General features: G+C 52.7%; 1 protein-coding gene and 1 long non-coding RNA gene across 13 annotated transcripts in view; one reads left to right on the top strand and one right to left on the bottom strand.

The window, feature by feature from the left end:
- KIF17 (kinesin family member 17) overlaps window positions 1-22,189 on the bottom strand; it is a 113,437-nt gene extending 91,248 nt beyond the window's left edge. For 6 of the 12 annotated variants that reach the window (XM_077150998.1, XM_077151000.1, XM_077151002.1 and 3 more), the window contains exons 1-7: window positions 21,601-22,186; window positions 18,503-18,649; window positions 17,387-17,488; window positions 11,949-12,138; window positions 11,112-11,564; window positions 6,692-6,801; window positions 516-663 (exon numbers count right to left, since the gene is read on the bottom strand). In XM_077150998.1, coding sequence (XP_077007113.1) covers window positions 516-663; window positions 6,692-6,801; window positions 11,112-11,564; window positions 11,949-12,138; window positions 17,387-17,488; window positions 18,503-18,649; window positions 21,601-21,831 — 1,381 coding nt within the window. In that variant the 5' untranslated portion in view covers window positions 21,832-22,186. Of the gene's footprint in view, window positions 1-515; window positions 664-6,691; window positions 6,802-11,111; window positions 11,565-11,948; window positions 12,139-13,029; window positions 13,140-16,887; window positions 16,959-17,386; window positions 17,489-18,502; window positions 18,650-21,600 lie in introns of those variants that run through there. The other 6 variants (XM_077151006.1, XM_077151007.1, XM_077151001.1 and 3 more) reach the window with 6 other exon arrangements.
- Window positions 22,190-22,255: 66 nt separating this feature from the next.
- Window positions 22,256-23,567, top strand: LOC143664222 (uncharacterized). Its single transcript, XR_013166383.1, has 2 exons — window positions 22,256-22,546; window positions 23,304-23,567. It is a non-coding gene; the product is annotated as an uncharacterized LOC143664222 (long non-coding RNA).
- Window positions 23,568-24,102: the final 535 nt, after the last annotated feature.

The following is a 24,102-nucleotide window of genomic DNA, read 5'->3' as shown; positions in this document are numbered from 1 at the left end:
TTTCGTCCTAGGAGTACGAGGCTGTCTAGGCTGCCTGGCAGCCCACGCACGTGTATGATGCTGGTGAAACGGAACACCCTAGAATGTCAAAAAAGAGACAAAAACTTTCAGAAAGGTAAATATCCTTACTACTGATCAAATGCTTATTATGGAATGTTGGTTTGCTTTGGTAAGAGATGCGGTGTGCATATAGAAAATGCTCAGACTCATAACAGGAGCTCACCTGCAAATGTTTTACGTCAGCCTTGAGTTCAGGCCCAGCCTGTGGCTGAGGCTTCAGGCTGCAGTGTTGGAGGTAAAAGCATGGGCTCTGAGTTCGGATGGCTCCACTTTTACCAGCTGTGTGACCGTGGACAAGTTACTTACCCTCTCTATGCCTTGGTTTCCTCGTCTGTAAAAGTGCCTACCTCACTGCACTGAGTGCGGTGCAGAGAAAGTGCTGTATAAATATCAGTGCTAGAATGAGGAGGAAAGGAGGACAGCCTCTTTCCTGATGGCCAGGGCGGGGCACCCACCTGTCTCCTTCCGCAGGTTCTCCTCCAGCGTGGACAGCTTGACGTCGTAGGAGTTGCGCATGGCAGTGATATCCTCCTCCAGCCGGGCGCGAGACTCCTGCTCCGCCTCATAGTCGGCCTTCAGCCTGGCCAGGCGCTCCTCATACTCCTGGGGGCAGGGGTGGGGAGCATTCTGTCACCATTTCAGAATACAACTTGCTATCCCTTGATTCACACAATACATGCTCATTGCAGAAAAATCAGAAAATAAAAATAAGTCAAAAGAATAAGATTAAAATCATCCACACGGTGCTGTGACAGCTTCTTGCTGGTGCAGCCCTCCTGAACATTTCACTTGGCCTTTCTAGTTGGGTAATAATACGTGTATTTGTTTGTAATCTATTTTCTTCACACAACATATCATGAATGCCTTTCCACAAATATGTTTTTAGCACATCCCTCAATGCTGAGAAGTATTTTTATTCCTCTGCTTCTCTCCCCATCTTTGCTCTTGCCACTTACTCTTGTCCAAACAGTCTTTCCCCTGGGCTCCCACCTCTATTCTTGCTTCTACCACTGAAATATTCTCCACGCAGCGGTCAGCGTCCACTAATCATGTTTCTACGCTGCTAGCACCCTTCAACCGCTTCCCAGGTTCATGGCTCACATCCCAGCTCCTTGCCAAGACCTCAAGTCCCCACGGGACCTGGCCCCGCCCACCTCTCCAGCCACACCCCATTTGGGTTGCACTTTGGGCACCCAGGCCACTGCTGACCACACCCACTTCTTTCCTGCCCCAGGGCCTTTGCCCTCACTTCCCCAGGGCATTCTTTTCCTGGCTCTTCCCTTTAGGCCTCAGTTTAGGAACACCCCCTCCTCCAAGAAGCCTTCCCTGACCAACATTTTGGAAGAGCCCCCTCCTCTCCAGGTAATACCTGCCACTCCCCTACCTCTTCTCATCTGGTGTCACAAGCTTCCATTATTCTCTGTATTTATTGGATTAAGGGTTTATCATCTATATTCTGAAATGGTGATAAAATGCTCCCAGATTATGAGCTCCTAGAGAATAGGGACCATCCGTTCTTGTGGCCTCAGTGCCTGGCACAGAGTAGGGACTGAAGAACAGCTATTGGATCAGTCCGTGCAGTGAGCAGAACCGCGGGGCTGTAGGGTACACGAAACATTCATGCTTCTGATACCATCTCCCAAGAGGAGGGCAGGGTACGTGTGAATTAATGACAGACATGAGAGCCTCTGGGCTCTGGAGCCACTGCGGACTGTAGAGGGAGGCACTGCCCCTGCACGCAGCTATTCTGCTGAGGAAGTACAGACGGAGGGGGCGGGAGTCTGGTGGGCCGCTCCCTCCCACCTCACCAGACTCTCCAACAAGTAGAAATTCAGCTGAGAATTCTGCCACGGGTACCAGCATACTGACTTAGGCTTCCCAGAAGGGAGAAAAGGGGGCAGAGAATAATGAAAAGGTAATTCTGCATTAACTACAACCTCCAGATGGGTTCCTGGACCAGGTAAGTCCTGAAACCTAGAGGGCCCAGCCTCTCTAGAACATCAGCTAATTCCATCTCCCTACCCCATATTACTGACAGCCTCTTCCCATGTGAGAAAGTTAGAACGGCCATAGCCCAAATCCCCCTAAAGAGTGGAAGAAAGATCAAAGGTGACGGTGGAGTTATACAAAGAAGGTAGAGTTTAACAAATGAATACGATTGTGGAATCATTAAATAGATATTTTTTAGTTTCCAGTATCTTAAAGCAGCTAGAAGAACTGAAAATTTTGGAATTGTAACCCATACCAAACTCTGAAATCAGTTCTACAACTAATAGTTGTGCTTTGCTTTGAAATTTCTTGCTTTTTTGGGCATATGTTATTTATCACAAAAAAGAAAAAAAAAAGCCAATTGTAATGATACGAAATATTTATTCCTTCTAGCCTCCTATATTCTAGAGCAGCTAGAAGGAAAAATCTGAAAGGATGGTATGGCAGCCCATGACAAATGTGGTATCTGTCCTGTGACTTCTTGTTGAAGAATGCTCAAAAAAATATTGCTTTTTTCTTCCTTTGTGCTGTATATTTGTTATATTATACAATAAAAAAAGTTAATAAAAAAATCTCTGTGGAGATAATACAAAGGGAAAGATACTGGGAGGCAATGAGACCAGTTCATTCTTATGGGAATTTATAATAATCTAAGAAAGATTGAAGAAATGAAGAATTACGAGAGAACAGGAAAGATACGAGTTGGGAGACAGAATTATTAGTAGGACCTAATAATTGTACCCTTCCAATAACAGGTGGAAGTGTGAAGGGATTGGTTTGAATGAGGGAAGAATATAAGAAGGTTTTACTGATTTCTGTCTTGGTAGGTAAATCTACCATAGACTAAGATCTCGACTATCTAAGTCTGAGCAGACTGAAGAGGAAAACCGGATCGGCTAACTGAGGGACTCACCCAGCCATCCTACAGACTCTCCTGAGTACCTGTTCTGAGGCAGACCCTGCTGGCCGGCCCCAGTAAGAAAGGCCTGTTCAACAGAGGGAGGAGTGTCCCCAGCCATTCTGGTGCTTTCCACTCGTACCTGCTCTTGCGGTCCAGCTTCCCTTACAGAGCATGTAGAGGACTGCAGAGGGCCAAGGGCACTGGAAGAAAAATTCTAAAGAGGGTAGTTCCTTTCGGAAACAGGAACATTAACTGAATCAGGGCTGTATCCATCATCTCTGATGGAGATGAGCTCTTACTACTTTGAAAAATCCCCTGAACTCATGACATGCCTTCAACTATAGTTTCTTCCGGTTCACACAGCAGTCGGTCAGTCACCCCAGATTACAGTGATGCGTATGATGCCTTTCCTAATGCCAAAGGGTTTCTACCAATTCCTACCAACCTGCTGATAGATATATCTGGTTTCTAATATCATTTCCTGAAGATACGTTTAGCCGAAATCTTGAATTTTTAAATAATTGTTTTTATTAAAGAAGTGTGGGAGGGGGAGGTTAAAATAAATTGAGTAAATTGAAATATGAGTGGTCAGCGAGAGGGAGGGGTACTGGGTATGGCATGTATGAGTTTTTTCTTTTTTGCTTCTTTTGCTGGAGAGATGCAAATGTTAAAAAAACGATCATGGTGATCAACACACAACTATGTGGTGATATCGTGAGCCACTGATTGTACGCCATGTATGGAATGTTTGTATGTCAAGGATGTCTGTATGTTTTGTATGGAATGTTTGTATGTCAAGGATGTCTGTATGTTTGTTAAGTTTTTACAATAAAAATATTAAAATTAAATTAAAAAAAAGAAACCCTGCATTCTTCAACCCATTGTTAAATACAGTTGAGCGTCCAGGCAACACCTACAGGAGGACCGAGGGCCCAGGGGCTTCCATGCCTTGCCTGGACCCCGCAGCTCTCTGATGATCTCACCGAAAACTCCTCACCTCCAGCCCACTCACGGCTCCTTTGTCACCGCCCCTCCTGCTGCTGCTTCCTTGCCCAGGGAGATCTTTCCTTAGCAAAGAGCCCGGCCTCCCCCTGCCCCACAGTCCAGCATAACCCCGACCCCGGTTAAGCCCAGGCCCTGGCGCACCCACACCTGTGTCCTGAGCACAACCTGGATGGACACACACACACGCAGCATCAACTGTTCCCACTTTGAATGTGTGACCCCAAACCTCAGGGGGGCTCTGAGGGGCTCAGTGCACCTCCCCAGGGCTCTCTCCCCATCTCTGCAAATCTCCACTCTTCCCATATTGCCCGTCTCCTAAGGAAGTAGCAGAGGTGAACTCCCTCAACTTCCCAACCACATGTCTTCCCGTCCACCTGCAAGTCTGCCCACTGGCTGCGCCCCACCTTGGGACGGTGGGTGAGCCATCTGAAGCCAACCTCGCTCCACTCAAGGACTTGGCTCTTCCACTTGCCCCTCCCTCTATACCACGGACTTCTCCCTCAGTGCTAGATCATCATCCCCAACAGTCTGCAAAATGTACTCTTATTTCCAATAAAACTAATTGATTAATTAAACCTTTGCCCACATGCCCCTCCAGCTACAGGGCCCATACCTAGGAGAGGTTCAGAAAATGCTTGTTGACCATCACAAGGGTGGCTAGAGCGCAAACCCGTACCCCCGACTCCTGACTGGTACTCATTACATGAGCCAGCATGAGAAACCTAGCCCCCATTTCATCCTCTTTCAGTCTGTGTGAAGCAGACAGAAAAGGTGCTAAGGCAGCCATTGCACGGATGAGGAAGCAAAGGCTTGGAGAGCTCAAACAGACTGCTGGCCCATCGTAGAGCCCGTAAAAGATGAACTTGAGGAATACAAATCTAGGAAGCTGGAGGAACCCTAGAAGTCTTCTAGTCCCCCCTCCATCCCCCTTGCCCCCCCTGACCCATCCCTGTTCCGGCACACACTGGCTGATCTAATGCCTAGTCTGATACCATCTGCATCTTCCCTTTGCTGGCCCTGGAGTGGGAAGGGAAGCACAGCTCCAGGCACACAGTAGGTGCTCAATAAACATGAAGAAGAACAAATAGGATGGAGGGAGGACAGACGTCCTCAACTCTTCCCACAAGCTTGGCTCACGGATCAAACTCCAGGGTCGGAACAGAAATTGGCTGGTGCGGGCCTAGGTGGCGGCGCTCTGATGCAGTGTCCACCAGGCTGCCCCTGAGGAGGACGCAGGCGACCCCCTCCCCGGGGCAGAGGAACCCTGGGACCGCGGGCAGTTCAAATCGGCTAGCAGGGAACAGGCTCTTCTCCCAAATGACCACTAGGGGGTGGTGGCGCCCTCCCAACTAGACAACCAGGGTGCCTGTACAGGCCCGACCGTGCTTCCTTGTGGCAGAGTTTCCGTCCCCCCGGGACAACTCTCTTGTCCCCAGCTCGACTTGAGAACGAAGTCCACAGGTCACTACGTGATCCCATTCCCACTCTGAACCCCAAAAGCATGACTTCTCTCATTTCTGTGACCTTGTACTCAGCCATCCCCCACAGCCCCCTCCTTCCCAGCACCTCCCCAGAAGCCAGGCCCAGGACTCCAGAGCTGGACTGCCACCCAGACCCTGTCCTAGCAGAGTGAGCAGGTATAAGCCTCTAGAACCTGCACAGGGGCCAGGATGGTCTCCTCTCCGCCTGTCACCAGGCAGCACCTGGGAAGCTCCCAGCCCTCCAGCCCACAGCCTGCACCCCAGAGGCTGAGCCCCAAGTCCCTGCAGTCTTAGGTCATACTTCAGTGGCAGAGGCTAGTGGGGGACACGGCCAGGATCCTGCCCCTGCAAATACTGTCTCTGCCTGGCATTCCCTAAATCAAACATCAAACGCCACCACACTTTCCAGTTTCAGAATGTGGCCTTCAAATGGCAGGAAACTTCTGGAAGCAGGGACAGAGCCAAGCTGAGAGTTCAGGGGCTCTGACACATGACTGTAGGAGTCCCCAGTATGGGGATCAGCTCTGTACCCGTAAACTGGGTGGTACCTGCCCTGCAGTTCCCCAGGGATGTTGGGAGGCACACATGGGAGAGGGCCCAGGTGCCCAGGTGAAAGCTTTTATCTAGTGACCAACATCCCATTTCCCCACTTGTCCAAAGGGGGGCTCCTCACTGTCCAGAGAATTTGTGCTTCTGCCAAGAGACCAACTCCACTTTCTACTCTGACCTCGTCGCCTTGCACAGCCAGCCTCACTGCCAGGAATGCTTTCTCTACTTCCATCAGTCCCTTCCTTCGGTGTTGAGAAGAGGGAACAAACACACATATGAACATGCACATTTGCACACACACACACATACACGCAAAGGGCACAAGCATGGCAGGCCCTCAGAGCTTTAGATAGCACCAGTGCTTCTTGACTCTTTTCTTCATGAGGACAGCAGCCAGAGCCAGAAGCCTCCTGGAGATGTCCCACACCCTCCTTATTCTGCCCAGGCAGGCAGTGAGTAGGATGAATTGCACTCTGGCTCGGGAACCTGAGTTCAAATTCCAGTTCTTACTCTGTGATCTTGGCACCTATCTGAGCCTCAACTTTCTCAGCTGCAAGAGGGCGACTGTGGCACCAACTCAAGGGAGATGGTGAAGGTTATAGGATATTGTGCTGGAGTCGGGCCCTCTTTGGCCCAAAGCAGCTGTCCTTCCCCTCCTGGTGGGTCCCGCCTGCCCACTCCCTCTCCCATCTACTCAGGGTCTCACCTCCCGGATCAGCTGCTTCTCGGCCTCTGTGTCATGCTGGATCACTGGCGGGAGCAATGGCTTCTCCTCCACCTGGACTGGATCGAGAGATTCCTGGTTGGACAGCAGGGCTGGGAAGAGAACAGAGAGCAGGAGCTGTGACCAAGGTCACTGGGTTTGCGGGAACTAAGCAGAAATCAGTAAAAAGATGAGCCCATGCACTGTCATAAAAGAATTCAAACTAAGTTTGAAAACTTAATTTCAACATGTCTCTATGTAAAGTGCTAATTTATTCAGTCATTGAGCACACATTTATTGAGCATTGACCTATTCTAGGCACCAAGATGCAGCACTGAATGAAGCAGACAAAACTCCAGCCCACGTTGAGTTTTCAATTGGAGGAGAAAGGCAAGCAAAATAAATGAGTAAAATACACAGAATGTTACAAGGTGATATGTACTAAGAAGAAAAAGAAAACAGGGAGGATGCTCAGAAGTATGAACCAGGAGGAAGGTTTGCAATTTAAACAGGGTGGTCAGGGAAGACGTCTCTGAAAAGATGATCGGAAAGCAGGAACTGGAAGGAAATGAGGGAAGGAGGCAGGAAGAGACCTTGAGGAAAAGCTTTCCAGAGGCGAGTGGTGAGGGCAAAGGCCCTGAGGCAGGCTTAGGCTTGGACTGTTCCAGGAACCAGGAGGAGACCAGTGTGGCTGGAGTGGAGCGAGTCGGGGGAGAACAGGAGGACAGGGGTCCGAGAGGTAACAAACTAGATCATGAGGGCTTTGGGGACTGTTGTGGGGACTCTGGCTTTTATGCTGGGTTAAAAGGGGGCCACTGAGGTTTGAGCAGGGAAGTGACAGGACCTGACTTTCATTTTAACAGGATCTTTGTGGAGAACATATCGAAGTGGGGAAGAGCAGGAGCCAGGGGCCGGTTAGGGGCCCTCTGCAGTAATTCGGGCTTAGGCCAGAGTGGTGGCACTAGGGTGGGGACAAGGGACAGATTCTGGACCTGTTTCGAAGGCAAAAACAATAAGATTTACCTGATGGATTGGATGCGGGTTTGAGAGCAAGCAAGAAGCCAAGGATGACGCCAAGGTTTGTGGTTTGAACAGGCACCTGGAAGGTGTGTGGGGATGGCTGCAGGACAAGTAGGTTCAGGGGGAGACCAAGAGCTCAGCACTGCCCTCCCCACTACGTGGGACATGACTCCCCGGGGAGTAAATCTCCCTGGCTACAGGGGACAGGACTCCTGGGGATAAGCCTGGCCCTGGCATCATGGGATTGAGAAAGCCTTCTTGACCAAAATGGGGAAGAGAAATGAGACAAAATAGTTTCAGTGCCTGAGAGATTTCAGAGTCGAGAGGTCATTCTGGAGGTTCTTATGCAGAATGCAAATATCCTTTTTTTCAGCTTTTGATGTACTGGAGTAGCTAGAGGGAAATACCTGAAACTGTTGAACTGTGATCCTGTAACCTTGATTCTTGAAGATGACTGAATAACGCTAGAGCGTTTAAGGTGTGACCATGTGAGTGCGAAAACCTTGTGACTAACAGTCCCTTCATCCAGTGCATGGACAGATGAGTAAGAAAAAAAAAGACAAATAAATACATAATAAGAGGAAAGAGGGCATGGGATGTTCTGGGTGTTCTTTTTTACTTTTATTCTTATTTTTGTTGTTTTTGGAGTAATGAAAAATATGCAAAAATCTATTGTGATAACAAATGCACAGCTGTATGATGATACTGTGAACCACTAATTGTCAATTTGGATGATTATATGGCATGTGAATAAATAATATATCTCAATAAAATTGCATTTAAAAAAAAAGAGCTCAGCGCGGGCCATGTTAGGTTTGAAATGCTTATTAGACAGATGGGAGATGACATCAGACATTCAGAGCAGACCCCCAGGCTGGCGGTCCACACGCGAGGTCAGGAGCCTAGGGATGGCGCGTAAAGGTGTGAGAGCAGACGAGACCACCTCAGGAGTGGATGCGGGGTGTAGAGAGGATAGAGGACCAGCCCAGGATAGTCTGGAGTTAAAAGGATGGAAGAGGAGGAAGCTACATCCCAGGGACTGAGAAGGAGCAGCCGGAGAGGCAGGAGGAGAAGCAGAACGGAGCGGTGAACAGGAAGCACGGGTCTCAGGACAAGGGAGGGGACCAGCGGGGTCACCGGATGCTAGGAGGGCAAGTACCGTGAGGACAGACTGAGGACTGACCTGACAAGAGCAGATGCACTAGGATATGGGCATAAAAGCCTGCCTGGGTGAGGGGCAAGAGAAAGTAGGAGGAGAAGAATTGGAACTAGGGAAGGTGGACAGAGGTTTCAAGTCTCGTTAAAAGGGAAAGAGAAAAATATGCCAGCGGCAGGGAGGGACTAGGTCTGAGAGCTCTGCTGAACCCTAAGTAGGGTGTGGAGAACACGCACGGGGCTCCGAGGCAGACACTCCTGCTGCAAGGCAGACCATAAAATTAGAGCACCATCCACCGCCTCAAGCTGAGTCCACACGTGCATGATCTCAGGAGCTCTTCCAAACGCCTCACAATAATCAGGCAGTGCTGCTGTTCCCATTTTACAGGGGAGGAAATGGAAGCTTGGAGGAGCTAAGTAGCCTGCACAAGGAGCCAGGACAGGAACTGGTTATTAACTGTTCTGCTCTGTACTGGTTTAAATCTGCTGTGTACCCAGAAAAGCCAAGTTCTTCAAATCCTCATTTAGTACTGCTAGGTGGGAGCATTTCGATTGTATCCATAGAGAGGTGACCCACCTATTTAAGGTGAGGTTGCTTACTGGAGCTCTTTAAGAGACAATAATTTTGGAAAAATTTTAAGAGACATGAGAGCCCATGCATCCAGAGACCTTTGGAGTTGAAGAAGGAAAACACCACCTGGGGAGCTTCATGAGACAAGGAGCCTGGAGAGAAAGCTAGCAGATGTCGCCATGCTCACCATGTGCCTTTCCAGTTGAGAGAGAAATCCTGAACGTCAACTGCCTTCTTGAATCAAGGTATCTTTCCCTGGATGCCTTAGATTGGACATTTCTATAGACTTGTTTTAATTTGGATAGTTTCACAGCTTAGAACTGTAAACATGCAACTTAATAAATTTCCCCCTTTTAAAAGCTGTTCCATTTCTGGTGTTTTGCATTCTAGCAGTTTTCAAACTAGAACACACTCTCAGCTCTCTGTTCCACATGGGTCATTTCTGCTTGCTGAGCTTCACACTCCTAATCCAGGAAGAGCGGACACTAAAAGCCCCTCCCTGCCTTGTATGGCTGCTATGACAACCACTGAAAAGCTTTCCAAACCTGAGTTGCTGGGTTTGGGGGGTCACCATCAGAGCCGCCCTTACCCACTTCCTGTCTCTTACCATTCCTTCATCTAACTCCCCTTACGAGTCTTGGGGTGAGCAGGGTCAGGGATGGGGAGTAGGGCAAGAGGAGGAAGGCAGGTGGCCAATGTCGAATCTCTCAATGGGATGGCCAAGGCCTCTTCACTCCAGCTCCTGACACCTTCCGCATGGCCATCTCCCACACCATCCTCACCACGCAGCCAGCAGAAGCACGTGTAGTTCCCAAACACGACTTACAGCTTTGGGTGACTCTGAACACACTGGCCCCTCCCCATGCTATTCAGCAGGGAGACGTCTCATCTGCCCAAACTCTGCTCCATCACCCCCTCCTCTGTGAAGCCTTCCCTGACTGACTCCTGCCCAGGCACTTTTGGTCATGTACTCCTTTCTGCCCCACAATGCCCTGTGCAGCTGGCTCTCTGCCCTTGAACTGTCTTCCTGGGCTATGACTGTCATGGAGACCTGGGACTCCATGAGAGAAAGCAAGCCTGGGTCTAGTTTGTCTCTGTGTCCCAGTGCCCAGCACAGGCCCACCCACAGAGAAGGTGCTCAGTGAACTCCGGAGGGATGGATGGGTAAGTAGGCAGACAGGCAGACAAAAAGATGGATGACAGGCAGGAGTGAATGAGTGGATGTATAGTGGGGCGGGTGAACAGGTCTAGGTTCCGGGTGCAGACCTACCTGCCAGATGACAAACAAGTGCCTGGGCGGGAGCACAGCAGGGTGCCTCACTGGGAGTGGGGGTGGGTGGAGGACGAGTGAGTCAGCCAGCTGCCAAGTGGCACAGCTTCACGATGCTGCCACAGAGGCAGGGGGCACACAGGTGGGGTGACAGATATGCAGCCTGGAGGCAGAGAGCATGTGACAGAGCTGGGAGCTGATGGGACAGACAGATGGAGACTGGCCTCTTCCCCGGGCCATCGCCAAGCAGGCTCTTCCTGACTGCTCGAAAGCCATGCTCACATGAAGCTGAGAGGAGGTGAGGCACGTGCTTCCATCTTCTTCCAGACGGGAAGCACAAAGACAGAGGGAGAGACCCTTTCTCTTGGACCCCTGGCCCCGCCTGCCCTTGCCCCCCAGCTGCCCACCTGACAGGTTGCTGGGGCTCATCTGCTGAGCCAGAATGGCCTTGAGCTTCTTGATCTCCTCCTGGTACTCGCGCAGAAGGGCGTCCTTGGGGTCCTCGTTGATGCGCGGCTTGTTCTTGATGTTCTTGGCTCGGTTGGCATAGCGCAGCGTGCTCAGGGTCTCGTCATAGTTGTTGTCGGCAGGCGACAGGCAGGCCACCATCAGCGTCTTGGTGTTGCCGCCCAGGGAGTCCTGCAGCAGCCGCGTCAGCTTGGAGTCCCGGTAGGGAATGTGTTTGCAGCGTCCATCCACCAGGGCCGAGATGACATTGCCCAGCGCCGACAGCGACAGGTTGATCTTGGTGGCCTCCTTGAGTCGCTCCCCCGTGGCACCCGTCTTGGACTGCCGTTCGCTGCCTGCCAGGTCCACCAGGTTCAGCTTGCCTGCCCGAAGGTGGTCCTTCCCCCGTTCGTCTGCATACAGACCCAGGAGAGGGGCTAGGTGAGCTCCCACGGCAATGAGGACAGTTAAGACCAGGCACTGCATGCTCACTGCTCACCAAGGGGCTCATTTCAGCTACACAGCCACCCCATGGAGGAATGGCTATAACTGCCTATCTAACAGGTGAGCACACTGAGGCTCAGAGAGGGTATGCAAGTTGCCCGAGGTCACACAGCTGCTAAGTGGTGGGGCCAAGATCAGACGCTAAGTCTGTCTGTCCAAAGGCAGGCAGCTCCCACCATGCTGTACCCAACAGAGATTGGGCAGGGGCACCTTGGGGGCAGTGGCTGGGAGGGACACATTCCCCCCAGGAGGAGCTCATGGTGCCCTCCCTAACCCTGCCTGGTCCCACCTACCCACAGCATAGATCTCGATGCTGATGGTGAAGATGGAGTGGGAGCGCGAGGAGTCTTTGTTCATCAGGGTGTAGCCCACGGAGCGGTTCTTCCAGCCCGTCTCCATGATGCGCTCGCACTGGGCCACGCTGTGCACTGTGTGCATCGACAGCCCCTTCACGTACATGCCCTTCTCCGGGTGCTCCTTCAGCTGCAGGCGGGAGGAACAGAGGGGGCTGGGGTGGGGGGGTCTCCTGCCTCTGGGGTCCCCAAGGAATTCCAGGGAAGGGCCCAATCCAAACCACCTCTACCCTGCTGCATGCAGGCGGGTGCCTGAAATGCTCTATAGCTGGCAGAGGGATTGCTCTGGCCAGAGGTAGCCTCAAAGCCATCCTTGCTCCTGTTTGTAGTGGGACCTCAGGCTAGTCATTTGATCTTTCTGGGCCTCACCTTCCACATCTTTACATCTGTAAAATGGGTATATGACATACCTATGAATGTGGTGAGGATCCAGTAAAATAAGGCACTGAACATACTTGGCCTGGTGCCTGGTGCATGAGAAGTGCCAACCATGTCGTGGTTAGTACTGTTATTAAGAAGCTCCCCAAGCTCTGAGTGCTGCCTCCTTTGCCCTATCAATGTGACTGCTGCTTGCCTCTGCGGTAATAGGGGCCTGGGGATGGCCAGCTGCTGCCTGCTGCTCAGGTTGGCTCACAGCTCACACGGACCCACCCGGCCCTCAGTGCAATGGCAGAGTAAACTGATTTATCTGATTGCTCCCTGATCACTTTCCAGGCAGCAAAGCTGTTTTGTTGCTGACACAGAGATGTGAAACGCAATATTTTTCAAGAGTGAGAGGAAACAAAATCACTTTGGCAAGAGCCAGACGAATTAAGACAAAAGTCATTTGTCTGTCAAATGGCCCTGCTGGTCTGAGTCACAGAAGGCTCTGATGCTTTACCCTAGGCAGCTTCAGTCCCAGGAGGGGTCGGACTCCTGGGGTCAGGGGACAAGCGTAGGCTTGCCCTTTCTGCTATGGTGAGAAGTGCAGGGAACAGCCAGACCCGGACTCCAGGGTTGCCTGGGACTGGGCTTCACCAACCGCATAAGCATCTGAGGCACAGAAGGGTGAAGTGACAGTCTGAAGGTCCCATGGTCACTTGTAGCAGGGATTGCAGGCAATGAAGAGTCCAGAGGAGGCATGTAATGGACACTTGGGGAGAGGCTGGAGCGCCCTGCAGTAACTGAAGCCTGAAGGTACAAAGGGCAGGTATAGGAGGTGGCGGTGAGGACAGAGAACAAAGGACAGAAGCGAGAGACCCTGTGAAGACAGCATGGCTTGAAGCCAGCCCAGCATGCCTAGGTAGGCTGACCCGTGTGCCTGGACAGCTGTCCGTTTTGGTCACCGCCACACTCCCAGAGCCTAATACCTGCCTTGCCCAGACTGGGTGGGGCTGAATGAATGGTTGTGGCGGGCTTCACAAGGAATGCAGCTTCTCTCCCATTCAGTCACAGGAAGTGGGCCAGAAACCTGATTCTGCCGCGGGCTAGTGGATGTGACCTTGGGGAAGTCAGTTTTGCCTCTCTAAGCCTTGGATCCCTCAGCTGTAAAGTGAGGATAATAAACCCTATTTTTTTTTTTTTGTCAGTCAATAAGGATTAAGAAGAGAATGGATGTGAAAAATAGTTCTGCCGGCATGTCGGGGCGGCGGGACATAAAGAGGAGGAAGGCGGTGTCCCGGTCTGAACACCCACAGGCGTGATGCAGCCCTCATTCAGGGGGGTCTCTCAGACGTGCTATTTTAGGCCCAGGAAGACTGTCCCTACCCTACGCCCAGTGCTCCCATCAGCTAAGGCAGACCCCTTCGCGATGCCCCGCGGGGGTGTCCTCCTCCCCCACCCCCCCAGCACCCACCCCGGCAACCCAGGAGGCACTGAGTGATAGCCGCCAGCTGCGCGCGCACGCTCCCTGGCAACCGTGAGATGGAGCCTGCAAGCAACCCAGTTCGGCTGCCATAGCAACCAGAGGGAGGTAGCCCGGATGCCGCTGAGATGCTGCCCGGATGGGGTGGGAGAGCAGGCAGCGACTTGACCGCTGGCAGGGGCCAGGAATCACTCCCATGGTGGGGGAGGGGGGCTATCACTCTGCCCATACCTGGGGTAGAGCTAAGGGGGCCCTGAAGTCCCCCCTCCATCACCAACACTGGGTTGGGTTCCACGATGGTAGTGTGTGCTGGTGGAGGTGGTGGGGGTGGGGGGTGGAAGGGATGGGAAAGGAAGATAACTGAAGTTTTCATGCTTCCCCAAATCTCCTGCTGGCCTTAGCTGATCTAATAACCTTTAGTTACAAAAACCACCAGGCCCTGTGCTAAGCACATTATCTACCTGATTCCTGCCAGCAATCTTAGTGTGGCTGCTCATTTTATCCCCACTTTATGATAAGGAGAGTGAGACCCGGACATGAAGTGATTTGTCCAAGGTCACACAGTCAGAGCAATGCAGGCTGGGACCCAGGCCCAGGTTGCTGCTCTGGCCAGGTGAGGCCTGGTATCCTCCTGAGGCAGTCACATGGGAAGGCACCTTGGATTTTGCTTCTTTTGGAGGCTGCCTCTTGGCCAAGTGGATAAACTCCACAACTGAATCTCCTCTCCAGCTTTCCTTCGAGTCACCAAATATGACAGCTAGAACGGTCCTTAGAGATCTGAGCTTGCCCACCCTGTCCAGCTGGGTCAGAGATTCAGAGAAAACCAAGGAACTGAACAAAGTCATTTGGTGAGGCAGTTCTAGGATCCTGATTCCAGACTGCATTGGCCAACCCTCCACCAGGCAGCAGGTCAACGCCCAGTGCAGCCATGGGCTACTTTCACAGGAGTGCACCTGTCACTGGCAGCCCATGGAGGCAGCCTGAAGCCAGCAGGCCCAGCTGGGGCAGGTGACTATGACTGCCAGCCCTTGGCCCCAAGGGCCAGGTAGGGAGGAGGGGGAGCTCAGTATAAGTCAGCTAGAGTTTTCCAAGCGTGCAGGGAGCCCTGACCCGGAAGGCTGGCCTGGCAGGGCTGATGTGTGAAAGTACCTCCCTATGCCTTTCCTCCCCCTCTCCCCACTCCCTCTCTGGGGGCCAAGCTATGGCTCAGCCGCATCAGCTCCAGGATAGAGAAGACAGGAGAAAGACTCCTGTACAGAAAAAGCAAAGCACCACAGCATTTGCAATGGAGCCTGAGGAGGAGAGGGGCGGGGGCAGGTCCTGGCAGCCAACCTCCAGGTCTAAATGGAGACTGTTCACCCCAGTGTGGACCTGGTGCAACGTGTGGCCTGATGGCTGGCACCCACAAGGTCTTTCCAGCAGGGCTTTGTTGAATGGGCCCTTTCAACAAATGAATGAATCCACTAATGAAGGGCCCTCCCTTGCTTAGACCCATCTTACTGCCCCAAGGGTTTCCTATATTGCTGACCCTGAAAAACTCTGGAAGGAAAGAAACTGACCCTCAGATCCCACAAGCTCTGGTACCAACAGTGGTACTAGTAATTTGTTGTGTGACCTTGGCCAAGTCTCTTCCCCTTCCTGGGTTTCGGTTTCCTCATCTGTACGAGGAAGGAGTTGGACTAGAAGCTTTCTAAGGGTCTTTCAGCTCTAATTTTTAAGGATTTGTTCATGATACAAAAGAGAACAAAAGCTTTTCAAGACAGCCAGCTGCTCCCTAGGGCCTGATCAGTTTGATTTGGCTCCACAGGCTCCCGCCCTCCGCCAGATTCCCACTTGCCCTGGGTTCATTCGAGGGGTCACCTATCATAGAGGAATTTTCTGACCCCTCAAATGAACCCGGGGCAAGTGGGGATCTGGCGGAGGCCAGGAGCCTCTGGAGCACAGCCAGGAAACAGCTCTACCCCATTCAGTAGGGTTCTGCCCCACCTCCCATAGCTGGCCCGAGGCCTGCCCCAGGGAATTTAAAGCAGCTGGGGTCACGGAATGTCTCCAACCCTAAGTCTGCAGCTTCCTAGCTAAGTGGCCTCAGGCAGGTCACCTGCTCTTTCAAAGCCCAGTTTTCTCATCTATAGGATGGCAGTGTCCATATCAGTATCCTGGAGTTGATGTTCATTAGATGAATGATACTCCCCAGTTCTACGTACTTTGACACCAAAGGGGGTGGGCCGAACCCCCGTGCTAGCTGTGGACCTCTCAGTGGGGTGGGGGTGGATCTGCTTAGGGGGTCTGCTGGTTGCTGGATCAGATGAGAAGCACTGGAGTTGCCCACCAGCAACAAGCCTGGCCACAGGTCTCAGTCTGCATCACTCCCGCTGGCCTCTCCTTGAACCAGGTCAGGCCCACCCAGCATTTAAAGAGCCGCAGGTAGGAGACAGAACCAGTCCTCTCAATAAGGCGAAGGTGAAAGGGCCCTGAGGCTGGTCCAGCCCTGCCACTACATGCTGTGCAGTCCTTGGCAGGTCCCTTGACCTGGCTGGGCTCCCTATGGGTTAGCTTCATTCTGCTTATGTCAATGGAGCCCTGGAAGCATCTAACCGTGCTTCATCCTGCTACAAAATGAAGTTCTTTCATTCTGATCCCCTAGCTTTCCAGAAGGCTGAGGACAATTTATGAAACATGTACAACATTCAGTGACTAGCTGAGCCTGCCCTAACCTCTTCTGGCCTCAGCTAGTGGCCAACCTCAACTCCCCCTTCCAAGGGTACCACTTTGCAATCCTCTCTCATATTCACAGCCCTTTCTCTGAATCCTGATGGCATAAAGCACTCCCACATCGAACACCCACTATGTGCAAACACCTTGCTGGCAGGTCCACCCACATTATCCTTCTCAGTCCTCCCAATGACCTTATGAGGGCCATGGGAGCCCCAACACCAAATCCCTTTCAGAAGGGAACAAGGTCCTAGAATCTGAGCCCAGCAGCAGCAGCAAAATGGGATGGGCTGGTTGAGATCCAAGACCTGAAGTCAGACAGACCTGGGTTCACCTGCAGGCGTGGCCACTTACTGCTGGGTAAGCCTTGAGCGAGTTGATGACTGTCCCTGAGCCTCCCTTCCCTCCTCATGGGTGACTTGGGAAACCGTATTGACCTCATGAGTTTCCTGTGCATATTATATTGCTCAATTAACACTAGTCATTACCTTTTTAGCTTGAAGAGTCCTTATGGTTTTCAAAATAATTGCTCAGATGTGAACCCTGTTTTTCAAATGAAGTTGTATACAACTTCCATCTATTTCAAAAGATAACACTACCGCCCTGGGCTCCCCTCATGTGTGTAGTGGGATTGAAGAAGACCCACTGACTCCCTCCTCTGCTTTACGGAATCAGGATATTCCAACATTAAAGTTCAAAAGTCCCCACTCTGGTCTGAACTTCTGCCCACGCCCTCAGGACACCTTTCCCACATTTCTGAGGGAGCACCACCTGATGCCCACCTTCCCCAGGCCCCACCTGCCTGGGCCAGGGCTCCACCTACCTCCAGCTTCTGTTTGGTGTCAGCCCCCAGCAGGTCCCGGACGTCTTCATTGTAGATCTCCAGGTAGGAGGCCCGGACCAGGAACTTGGTATTCTCTGCACACTGCAGGGAAGAGCAGAGAGAATAAGGAGACCTCAATGCCAGCCCGCCTGCTGCCAGACCTGGCCCTGGGACCTGAGCTCTTTGTAATCGTGACCTGCTAAGGGCCTGCACTCCCAAAGACAGGCCATTACAAGAGGGATGTCAGGGCAAGAGGAGTCCCCAACCCCACTGGGACCCCTGCCCACCTGACCAGCTTCCCCCTCCTCTCCAGCTGGGCAGACCCTCAGACTTCTGAGCTGCATAACTCTCCTATTGCTATATGCTTGTTTAATGCTCACTCTGCAGAACCCCCCCGACCCCCACCCCCTCCACACCACATATTATTTAGGTTAAGACACCAAGGCCATGGTGAAACCTAGACCAAGGACTGGCCCCAGTAGCTACCCAGGCCCCTAGATCTCCTGTGGGCCACCAATATGAGTCCCAACAGTGGGGGCAGTGGGCTCTGGGGCTGACCAGGTCCCAGTCCCCTGCTCTGCCATTTCCCAGAGGCAGGACTCTCTGTGTGTGGCCATGAAGGTCCCCTGAGCAGTCCTGACTTGCAGCACGGACTTAGGACAAAATCCAGAGCCCATTAGGACTCCAAGTCTCGGCTTCCCTCTCTCAAAAACGAGAATCACAGTTACCTGCTGGGCCAGTGTGGGGTTTCAAGGAGCAAATCAGGCAAGGGCTACACCCGGGGCTAAGTCCAGGGCAATTTGCTCAACAGAAGGAGAAGCTTCGATCATCACAACTGCTTCCCAGGCTGCTGCTTGGGTCCACCCCGCCATGTGAGATGTTACACGAAAGGTTAAAATCTCACAATGGCAGGAAGAAAACACAGAACTGGATAGGATTTTCTCCATTTTAAGTTTTTCCCCCATCACCCTTGCAGAAGTAGGGCCCCCCTCCGCTGATCGAGGCCAAGTTAAGGTGGGTTCGGATTTCGACCCAGAGTCCGGCGACAGGTGAGAATGGCCCTGGGGACCATTCGTGGCCCACCCGGAGGGCCCTCTCCCTCCTCCAGGCCTATACCTGGACACTCTCAAAAATGTGCTCGAAGGCCCTGGGGATGATGCCTCTCTGGGCGGGGGTCTCCGCCAGGCCCTGCATGGTGAAGGACTTCCCGCTGCCCGTCTGGCCGTAGGCAAAGATGGTGCCGTTGTAGCCCTCCGTGACGCCCTGCGGGAGGAAGCCCAAAGGGGCTGCTCAGCTGAACCAGTGCACGGCAGCGCCACCGGCCCGCGGCCCCAACATACTGCGACCGACTAGGGCTCCACCTTCAAGGAGTTTGCTGCCTGGTGGGGTAGGAGATGCCACCACCCTGCACTGCTAATACCTGCAGCAGCTGTGGGGCCAGGTCACCGGGGGCTCATACCCATTCTCCACCCTTTACTGGCTGTGGACCTTGGGCTGGTCTGTCTTAGGCACACTGAGCCTGTTTTCTCACCTGTAATTGAGGAGGAGAACAACACCTCCTTGTAAGGTGGCTCTGAGTTTTACCAAGAATTATCACAAGCATTAGCCCATAAAGCACTTAGCACCGTTGCTGGCACACAAAGGCACTCACTAAATGTCTGCCTGGAATGTGACCCGGTGGGGGAGACCAACACGTACAAGGCAAGTAGGGGTGTGTCAGGACAGAAGTTCAGACAACGGGCAAGGAGAAAGAGAACAAAGGAGAAGGGGAAAACTGGAGGGGGCCGGAAGACCAGGTAAAGTTTCCCATGTAGAGTGCAGTGGACCTGGGGGAGGTGAAAGGGTGGCTGGGACATTGATGGCTCAAGAGGGGACAGCCTGGGCAAAGATGCACAGGTGAGACATTATGACCAGGTGGAGTTTGGGTGAGGGGGATGGGAGATGAGGCTGGGAAATAAGACAGGTGGCAAACTGGGTACTGTCTCTGTAGTTCTTCATTCATGCATGCATTCATTCACTCAACAGGCACTGAGCTCTGGTTGGGGACTGAACGGTGTACAAGGGAGACACGGGCCCTTCCCTCTCTGGTTCTATCCACTTGTACTGCTACTGACTAAACGTTTTTTATGACACCAACAAGTAATAAGCTCTTTTTAACTTAGTTTCATCCTCAGCAGTAATTCCCATGACACTGCATCACAGGTTTGATGCGCTACATAGTTATCCTACTTCACAGTAAAATAAATAGGTAAGCATTGATAATGAAATTAAAAGCATCATTCCTAAAGCTGATTCTAGACCTCAGCATTCAGAGGTGGGGTCAGGGATAATCCTGCATCAGAAGGGTACATCCAGAGAACTGCTCCCAGGCCTTGGTGCCACAAAGACCCACCCTGCAGGCAAGAACTGGGCTTGGCCTCCCCAGGAACTGCTGGTGAAGGCAGCCCGGAAGTCACAAGTCACAGCTCCTCTGAAGGACCAGGGCTCATTTTCCCCAGGCAGAAATACACAAGCACCTCTCCCTTAACAGGGGATCCCAAGGGAGCCTTGATGATGGGGCCTTGCTCAGGAGACCACTTCTAGGCTGAGTGGGGGACCAAGACCCCACCTCATGAGGAAGGCTGAGGGAGGCAAGAAAGCCAAGGAAGAACACAATTTTCAAATCTCCCAAGAGGCGACTCTGGACTGAGGGAGCAAAGGTGTTTGTTCTGTGGGGCCCAAGAACAGATCCAGGGCCAGTAGCTGAAAGCTTCAGGGAAGCTTCAACTGAACATGCAGAATGGCCTTTAGGAGTCACAAAGCAATGGTGGAATGAGCTGCTTTGGGAAGGCTGTGCTCCTGCCACTGGATACATGCAAGCAAGGGCTGGTCCTCCACTTGGTGGAAAGGATCAGATGATCCCTCAGCTTCCTGGGAGTTAAGAACAGGAGAACAACCTGGCCACCCCTGGAGACAGTTGCCCTTGTTCCCTGGCATCATCTCCAGTCAAGTCCTACCCTCTGAGGAGCTCTGGGCTTCAGAACACATCTACCCTCTCATGGGTTTCTACTGACCCAGCAGAAGAAGACAGGGCAGCCAAATAGGGGGTGTCCTCAGGGATAGAGACCGGTCTGCCAGCACAAAACAAAAAAGATTCCAAGCCAAATATGCTTTGGAAATGCTGGGTTAAATAAGTCAAATTGGTGTCTTTGCAGCAAGACTTCTCGGCACCTCATGTGTCCTAATGTATGCTGGGAGGCTTCAACAAGGGAGGGCAAGGGCCACATTTCCCAGATTTTTGGAAAGGATTATGGTTCCTTTTCTTCCTGGAACTCATGATAGTTTCCTGAACTAGTGATTTGCCAAGCAGCTGGAAAGATGCTGAGAGAAAGGAAAGAGCCCTTGGCCAGAAGGCAGGAGTTCTAGCCCTGCTTCTGCCAGCAACTCACTGTGGGAGCTTGAGTATGTTTTCTACCTCTGGGCCTCAGTCTCCCCAACTGTGACATGTGAGTGCCCCCCTTGTTATAAAGCTCAAATGAGCTGCCTAGTGTGAGAGCGCTCACGAAAGCAAAAGCCCTGCAAAGTGTGAGAAATTGTTTCCACCTTGTTCCTCAAACCCTGAGGAGGAAAGTGATGAGTTAATCCAAAGGTGGAAAGATTTCTGCTCCTCCCAGATGAAGGCTAGGCCAGCCATCCTCTCACTGAAGAAGGAGGGAACCTGGGTGATCTGCCCTCCCCCCCAAAAGACTTGCACGAGTCAGCACCTCTCAGGAAGCAGGAAGGAGGAGGGAGAGCTGGGGGAGAGGATTCCAAAGGCAGGGCTGCTTGGAGAAAGAAGAGGCCATGGCCTGGGAGGAGGAGCAGGAGAGCTGGGGAGGGAAGGCGGGGCCGGGGAAAGCCTGGGAGCTTTTAGAAACATCCTGAAGTTCCTGAGTGAGAGCAGATGGCAAGGGGATCTAGGGGCTGGGGTTCTTGAGGAAAGGGTGCTGGAAGGGATGGGGGATGGTGAGAACCAGTCTTGACGCTGGGGACAGGTGAGATATGGAACTGACATTGTAGACAGGTTCCAGCTGTCTCCAGTTTGGACAAAGGCCATTAGGCCAACCTGTGGGTCTCCACCTGCGCCAGTGCAGAAGGGCCTTCCCTCCCGCCTGGGAGCAGTGCGGTCCCTTCAGGACCCCTCACGGCGGCCCCAAGCCCTGCCCCAGCCTGTCCTGGAAGGCGGGCGCCCTCACCTCCACCAGCGGGTAGGCGATCTCGTTGTAGATCTGCTCGGTGACGTGGTCCATATAATAGGCGCCGTCGAAGGTGAACTGCTTGGGGGGCTCGTCGGCGGCGCCCGGGTTCTGGATGAAGCACTGGCCGCGCGCGCAGTCCACTGTCACCACGGGCTGGCAGTTCAGCTCCCGCTCCCGCTGGTTCATGGGGCGGCAGCGCACCACCACTTTCACTGACTCCGAGGCCATGGGGCCGCGGCCCGGGCCCCTGTGGCACGACCTGAGGTAGACGCCGGGGCCGGGGCAGACCACAGCCCCGCGGGACACACCTGGTGGCGGGGGCCCAAGGACGCGGCCAGCACCTGACACCGGAGGGGCCTCGCGGCGGGGGCGGGGCCGCGGCGGAGGGGCGGGACTCCTCGGGGGGCGCCCGCAGAGAAGGAGAGGGGCCGGGCTCGCGGAAGAGTCGCGGGACCCGAGCCGGTGCCGCCACCTACTCCTGCGCCCGGCCTCGCCCGTCCCTGAGGCCCGGCCCGGGCAAGTGGGGGATCCGCGCTGCAGGCGCCGCGGCAGGACCCGAGCCCCGGAGCTGCCCAGCCGCCTGCGCGCCCGCACGCCGGCACGTCGCCGCGGCGTTCGCGGTTGCTGGGCAACGACCGTGGCGTCACAGGCGGCGGCTCCCCGGCACTTGCGCGAGTTTTCCGCGTATTGCTGCAAGGAGCAGGGAGCATCCCCCAGCCAGAGGCGGACACGTGTGAGCAGCCTTCCTGAAGCGTGTGCTACACCGTGCCAGGCGCTTTCACATCCATTATCTTCTCTAATCCTCACGGCCCCAAAACAGAGAGGTTAAGCAACTTGCTGAGGTTCCTCACTCAAGACGGGAGCCCAGGTTTCACTCCACGTTGGAATCAGTGAGAGCGAAGAGGAAAAACCTAATGCGAGAATTAGAGACCTACCCAGAAAGGCAAGAACTCTGCTGTCCCTTTTCCGCATCGGTATTAACTCATGGGATGACTTTCCCAGAGCCCAAAGCACCCGGGACAAGGAGAAACTTTCTCTGGTGCTGCCTCTCATTTTTCTAAGAGGCAAGATTAAAAAGCAAAAATAAAATAGGACTTTAGAGCCAAAGTCCTCTGGCTGGAGAGACTATCCCACCTATCCTGTAGGGCTCAGTACAGCACCCCACTCCACCCTAACAAGAACGGCAGGTCTGTCACACCTCCTCTGTGCTCCCCTTGTGCATGTAAACATTTAGTGTCAGCTCTATGACAGGCACTGCGACAGGAGCTAGGGAGACAGCCCAATCCCTGCCCTTCTACAGCACATGGCCTAGTGGGGAAGACCCTAATGGAAAAAAAATCCCCCAAATGAAAGAGTAATTACACCCAAGAAGGGACCCTCTCCCAGCATAGGGGTAAGGAAAGGCTTGCTGAGGGTGACTGGAGCTGAGATGGGAAGGTTGAGTAGGAATTAACCAGATGAAGGGAGCAGAGGAGGATATGGAGACCTGTCCAGGCTGTGCAAAGGTCCTGTGACAAATTACAGGAGCAGAGGAAAGCCAGAGTTTCCAGTGTATAAGAACTGAGTTTTTTATCTATAGGAAATACCCATGGAAAGTTTTAAGCAGGAGACATGATTCGATTAAATCCAACTCCCCAAATCCTTCAGGAAATCTAACAGACTGGTCTCTGTCTTGTTCACCATTGTGTTTCCTGCACCAGCTGAAGTCAACAGACACCGACCAGGCAAACTGGACAAAGACCTCGCCTTTCAAAGGAAAAGTCTCTACTAGACAATCTAAAGAGATGCATTTTATTTGTTTCACATCCACACAGTAAGAAGAGATAGGCTGCCCAGGTGATGCTGGTTTGAACAAAGAGAAAACTGGCCTATAATTAAGACATTGAGGACTTCACACATGGGCCAAAGGATTCTGCCCTATTTGTAACACTTAATCAATAAATGCTGTTTGAAGAAATGTTAAAGTGCTTGGGGAAGGCTAGTCTCTTCAGCATGCTGAACGTTCCCCTGATGTTTTGTCCACTTGGACAATTAATGCAACAAAATTTGCCCCTCATTGAGATAAGCTTCGGCTCAAGCCCTGGTCTTCCTAAATGTCCATCTCCAGGGCTGTAATCCCAGGCACCAAATTAGAAAACCACTCTCCTCACCAGGGAAAAGTGAGGCTGGAGCCTTCCACCCAGAACCAGGGCTTTGCCCAGGGAAGAAATGGGTTCCAGCAGAGAGGGCTTGTAAAATGAGTTCCAGGTTCTCGTTCACATTCAGTATAAAATGAGTCCTGTGTTTCCAGTGAAAAGACAGCTCTCTCCTGTCTCTTGGGACAAGATGTCTCACTTGTCAACTTCTGTTCCCCAGCCAAGATCATACCCTGGGCAAGGGACTGCAATCTGGAACGGAACCTCCCAGGGTCCTGCCTTCCAGTTGCCAAGTCTGCCTTCCTTCTTCTATTCTGTTGGGGCTGCCCTCTTCCTTCCAGGAGTAAGAAATCTGTTACTTTCA

Source organism: Tamandua tetradactyla, chromosome 2, assembly GCF_023851605.1.
Source record: "Tamandua tetradactyla isolate mTamTet1 chromosome 2, mTamTet1.pri, whole genome shotgun sequence".
NCBI classification, from domain to species: domain Eukaryota; kingdom Metazoa; phylum Chordata; class Mammalia; order Pilosa; family Myrmecophagidae; genus Tamandua; species Tamandua tetradactyla.
Note: the sequence above shows the minus strand (reverse complement) of the source record. Positions and strands in the feature narration are given on the sequence as shown.